At 53.0% G+C, this 4,914-nt stretch overlaps 2 protein-coding genes across 2 annotated transcripts; both read right to left on the reverse strand.

The window, feature by feature from the left end:
• Window positions 1-997: 997 nt before the first annotated feature.
• On the reverse strand, window positions 998-2,293 carry PpBr36_05214 (uncharacterized protein; the record flags this gene model as incomplete). The annotated part of the gene is made up of 1 exon (XM_029892371.1): window positions 998-2,293. The coding sequence occupies one exon, from the start codon at window positions 2,291-2,293 to the stop codon at window positions 998-1,000; it is 1,296 nt and encodes a 431-aa protein (XP_029750486.1).
• A 945-nt stretch (window positions 2,294-3,238) lies between these two features.
• On the reverse strand, window positions 3,239-4,835 carry PpBr36_05215 (uncharacterized protein; the record flags this gene model as incomplete). The annotated part of the gene is made up of 5 exons (XM_029892372.1): window positions 3,239-3,426; window positions 3,474-4,166; window positions 4,262-4,395; window positions 4,458-4,491; window positions 4,664-4,835. 5 exons carry the CDS (start codon window positions 4,833-4,835, stop codon window positions 3,239-3,241), a joined length of 1,221 nt encoding a protein of 406 aa, XP_029750487.1.
• Between the last annotated feature and the right edge of the window lie 79 nt (window positions 4,836-4,914).

Below are 4,914 nucleotides of genomic sequence, written 5' to 3' on the forward strand. Positions count from 1 at the left end.
CCTCTTTTTGGGTATTAACTCGCAACTTTTATCAAGGCAGTGGATGTAACGGCTGGCCGTCCGGCGAAAAAAAAAAAAAAAACATGGCTATATCAGTTGGAGACGTATGATAATAGTTTGGTGGGACATGTTGAATAAAAAAAATACAACAGACATAAAATAAAATAAAATAAAATAAAATAAAACCCCTCGTTTGGTCCTAAGTGGTCTAGACCTCCGCGGCGACCCAGAGTTTGGTAACCTGTGACCTCATTCTTTGTTCTTTCTGATTCCCAAATGAAATCAAGGGACCCAATACTACGCAGGAAGGAGGGAAAAAAAAAAAAAAAAAACAGAGGGAAGGGGGAAAAAAACCCCTGCCGGGGAGCCGTGGAGAAACGCCTTGGGTGGTGTGGGACCTCTTCCCAGGCTGATGGAAGCTTGCATGTGCTGAAGACAGAAAAAAAAAAGGGTCAGAGCTGTCTTGGCTACCTCAACAAGGCAAAGCTAGCTAGGGATCTTGACTCGCGGGCAGGTTTTCAACAACGTTCAAAACTTGATCCGTCGCTACACTATTCCCTAGACAAATGTTGCCTGCCGCAAACCACACACCCTCAATCGGCGATCAGAGTAGCAAATCTTGGGAGGAATGGAGTCTTCTCCCCTTGTGTTGTCCGTTTCGGGATTACTGTTCATGGCCTTCAAGCCTGTGTGTGATATGCCAACTTCACAATCCCATTATCACCCAAAACTGGGAAGATAAAACCGCTAGTCGCAAGAATGGCCCTTTGAGAAACTTGTTCTCCACCGTATTCCTTCAGCTCTACTTTGCAGGTAATTTTCTTTTGTGGAGAGAGACTGGCTGGCGAGGAGTAGTCGGGGAAATAAGGATATATTTGCCGGCCGTTATCATCGAGATCTCGGTGGCCGCAGGGCAACAGATCCGACCACCTGCGCATACAGTGAATCGATGTGTCTAGCTAGTACCCGTTTTTCTCGGTCGAGTCGGTAAGGCTTATTATGATTCGCCCCATAATTCCTCATCCTCGGCACACATCCGCGCCATCTCGAACTGCTCGTCCGTCCGACAAACAAGGACCCGGTGCTTTGCGTCCTTGTCCCCGACTTCAATCACGATCCCCTCGTTGTCGACGGCTGCAGCATCGCCGCCATCTGTGGCGAGGCGAAATCCTAGGCATCGACACTGCTCCACCACTCTCTTCCTCAGCAGCGCGCTCTTCTCGCCAATGCCTCCCGCAAAGACTAGCGCGTCGACCTCGCCGCCCAAGCTGACGTAGTACTGCCCTACGAAGCCGCAGACGCGATCGACAAAGAGGTCAAACGCAAGGCTGTCCCGGCCAGAGTCACCCTCAGCAGCGGCGGCGATCTCTCCAAAGTCCGTCGTGCCCGCCAGCGCCTTCCACCCGGATTCCTTGTTGAGTATCTCCTCAGCGCGTGAGATGTGCAGATCGCGTGTCGAATTAGGCGACAGCCTGCCCACGTCGCTGGCGTAGTGGAATACGAGGCTCGGGTCGACGCTACCACTTCTCGTCGCGCCGGGCAGGCCAGCCACGGGCGTGAGGCCCATGCTTGTGTCACGGCTCCTCCCCTTCTGTATCGCGCACGCGCTGGCACCGGACCCGAGGTGCAGCGCAATCAGGCTCGTCTCCTCGACGGGTTTTCCCAGGTGCTCCGCCGCCGCCCGCGTGATGAACGAGTAGCTGATGCCATGGAACCCGTACTTGCGCAGCCCGTTCTTTCGCGCCCGTGCCTGGTCGATGGGGTAAGTGTGGATGTGGCGCGGGATGGAGGCGTGAAACTGCGTGTCGAAGCAGGCCATGTTGACGGCGTCGTCCAGCCCGTCCATGTCCAGGCATGCCTTGACGATGCCCAGCGATGGTTTGTTGTGGAGCGGCGCGAGCTCGCTGAGCGCGTCCAGTCGTTCCAGCGTCTTCCTCCCTACCTTTTCGATGCGTGATGCGTCGCCGCCGTGAACGATTCTGTGCGCGATAAAGTCAATGTCTGACCTTTGGCCCAGTTGCGGCAGGTCGTGAGAGTCGAACAGCACGCCCAAGATGTGCTCAAACGCAGCTATTTGCGAGTCGACATCCTTGACCTCATGGCCATCCTGTAACTTTTCGTCTTTCCCGTCGCTGTCATTGCTTTTTTTAAACGTGAGTTTGGTGGGAGGTGCCGTCAGTCCGCTGATTTGGACCTCGGCGATGGGCTTCGGAGGCTGCCCAGACGCTGCTACCTCGTATACTGAGACCTTGACCGATGATGAGCCGGCGTTGACTGATAGTATGACCGCCATCTTTGTGAATGCCTGCAAGTGTCCAACTTTTCCAGTTAAAGGTGTGATTCAATCTGTGATCAAGCAGTGAGCCCACGTGCTTTTCACTTCTGATGACCAGACCATTGAAACCAGTCCTTTCTGCCGACCCATGAGATAAAGAGCATTTTCAAGCATTGCCAGTGGGCGTCCCACACTGATGAGCAGCTCTGCGACTCCTAGCTCTTCAGGAAAAGCAACTGACGTCTTCATTGTGCTGCGAGTTCAATGACGTAATTACAACGTTGCTTACCCTCGCACACAGTCAAAAAGCTTTTATTTGGGCGGGGGATGGAAGCTAAACTGGATCCCGCCTTGACGGCCCTACCAAGATACCACCTTCACCAGCCCAACCCCAACCCAGATCCCCACCCGTTCCTGCCCACGCTTTTTTTTTTTTTTTTTTTTTTTTTTTTTGCTTATTATAAGTCGGGAGCCAAACCCCTTTCCGTCACTGCAATTGACCTGACGGATCCTGGTTTCGCAGGTCCTCGATACTACAGGCGAACCTGATATGGAGTATGTTTCGAGTCTGCTGTGAATGGAGAGTTACAACAAGACATGCTACCTGTCAAAATTTACAGGGCTTGTAGCTTGTTTGGAGCATTTATACGTATGTATCTGTGCAACAGACAGATACGTTCGGTTGCAGTGGTGCGTCCTTTCTAGAGTGCCGCTGGCTTCGGATACATGCCAATGTGTGCACCACTGTAGCTGTAGCAAGCGCCAATGGGGGCGTCCCAGTCTGCGCATGACGAGATTTTCGGAGGACTCGCAATCCCTTGAGCTCAAAGCAGGAGAGGGCCCCGGCTTTTCACCCGCGACCTGTCCGATACGAGGCGTGTTCTGTGGAACTGTGGCACAGCCAGAGCCCGTACTACGGTTCCGGAAAATATTGCGCCGTGCATTTTTTTGACCAGTTCTCCATCAGTCTTGTATCATGCTGTTGTCTGGCTCCTCCACCGTCTCTAGCATCTGGTAAGTTTCGGCTGGAAGCTCGAAAACGCTACCTCTCGTAGCCCCTGAAGGCAGTTCATACTGTCCCATCGTGTGGTCGCCAAATTGCCTTTCGTCTGCGTGCGAAGCAGTCCACCTCTCTATAAACCGCTCGAAATCTGCACCGCTCCAAGTTAGAGAGAGCACCACTGCCGATAAAACATACAAAATACAAGGAACAGAAGTTTACCGGCAGTCCGAGTGAATTGCATTCCGAGGTAGCGGAAGCTGGGCCTCTGCACAGGGTCATGCAATGAAGATGCTTGGGAGTTTCCAGCTGCATTACTGTCATCCATTGATCGCGTGCGGCTTCGAAAAGAAGAGAAGGAAGGCCTGCGCGATGACGACCCCGAGATAGTCTCATTCGCACTCCCGCGCCGTGCGATGACATTCAGCTTCAATCTCCGATGTCGATCATCACGACTCTTGACTTCCCCATCAAAAGCTGCAATCCAATACTCGCGTGGGCGACGATCACGTCCCAGCAGGGCAATGGTATGCTGCGACGAAAACCTGTCCTTCCACATCTTCAATCTTAGGCCAGTGGCGATACCCTTGACAGAGCCAAAGGAGTCAGTACGGCCTTCGCGATCGGACCAAACCACATCCATGTCGAAGAAGTCGACCAACTCGCGCTCGCGAAGATTGCTCTGGAAGCGAAGTGAGCCCTCGAATGTTGCCAACACATAGTTGACATCTACGACAGCGTCATGCATGACGGTGCCGTCTGCTGCCGTGTACCGAATACGCTGAGGCGAGCCGAAACTCAGATAGAGCTCCATATCATGAGGGCTCTCAAAGCGCCGGTGGTGTGCATGGAGCGAGAGTGGAAACGTGTCAGAGGGGTTGCTGGATGGTACTGAACAGTAGATTATGGTTGAGGTTGTCTTAGTAATCGTGTACATTCAGGGGCCTGGTTTCAAATACAAATGGCTGGCAAGAAATTGCACATACGATAGTGTTCAAGGACCTCGCCTTCGTAGCTGCATTGCCAAGATAGTCGCCGGTGATCCGGGCCGGCACTCTCTATTTCCCACGGCCCAAGGTATACTGTCATCTCGTCTGTTGTTTGTTGGAAGAGGGTTCTGCTGTAATGTCAGCTAAAACGCAATGCATAGAGTTTGTTTCTCTCCATGGTGAAGAAGCTTACATTGTCGCTTGATAGCCTGGCGGGCCAAGGTCGACTGTGGGATTTTTGGGTCAGAAATCTGCTACAGATCGAATTCAAGAGCACTCCTCCGAACTGCTCCAGGTATGAGAGCCGACGAAATAGTCATCCAGAGCCTGAACCCAAACCAGGAGTTCCCACTAACCGCCGTCAAGGGGCACACGACCGGTCACCAACCAACAACTTACGTGGGCGTAGCGGAGTTGGGGCCTCGGAAGAGTACGATGTTGGCGCAGAGGCGGTTGATGTCGTTGCCGGCGTCCATATTGGGTCTAAGGGGCTCGTTTGAGCTTGGCGATATGATGGAGGGTAACGGACATTGGATGAAAACGAAGATGAGCCAGAAGAACCAGAAGCCATCTCCACTGAATCTGGGCCAGAGATCGGCTGGCTGGTCTTTGACTTGTCGCGTCCTGGCCGCAGTGGAACGTTGGGGGGG

The sequence above is a fragment of the Pyricularia pennisetigena genome, chromosome 6 (assembly GCF_004337985.1).
Source record: "Pyricularia pennisetigena strain Br36 chromosome 6, whole genome shotgun sequence".
NCBI classification, from domain to species: domain Eukaryota; kingdom Fungi; phylum Ascomycota; class Sordariomycetes; order Magnaporthales; family Pyriculariaceae; genus Pyricularia; species Pyricularia pennisetigena.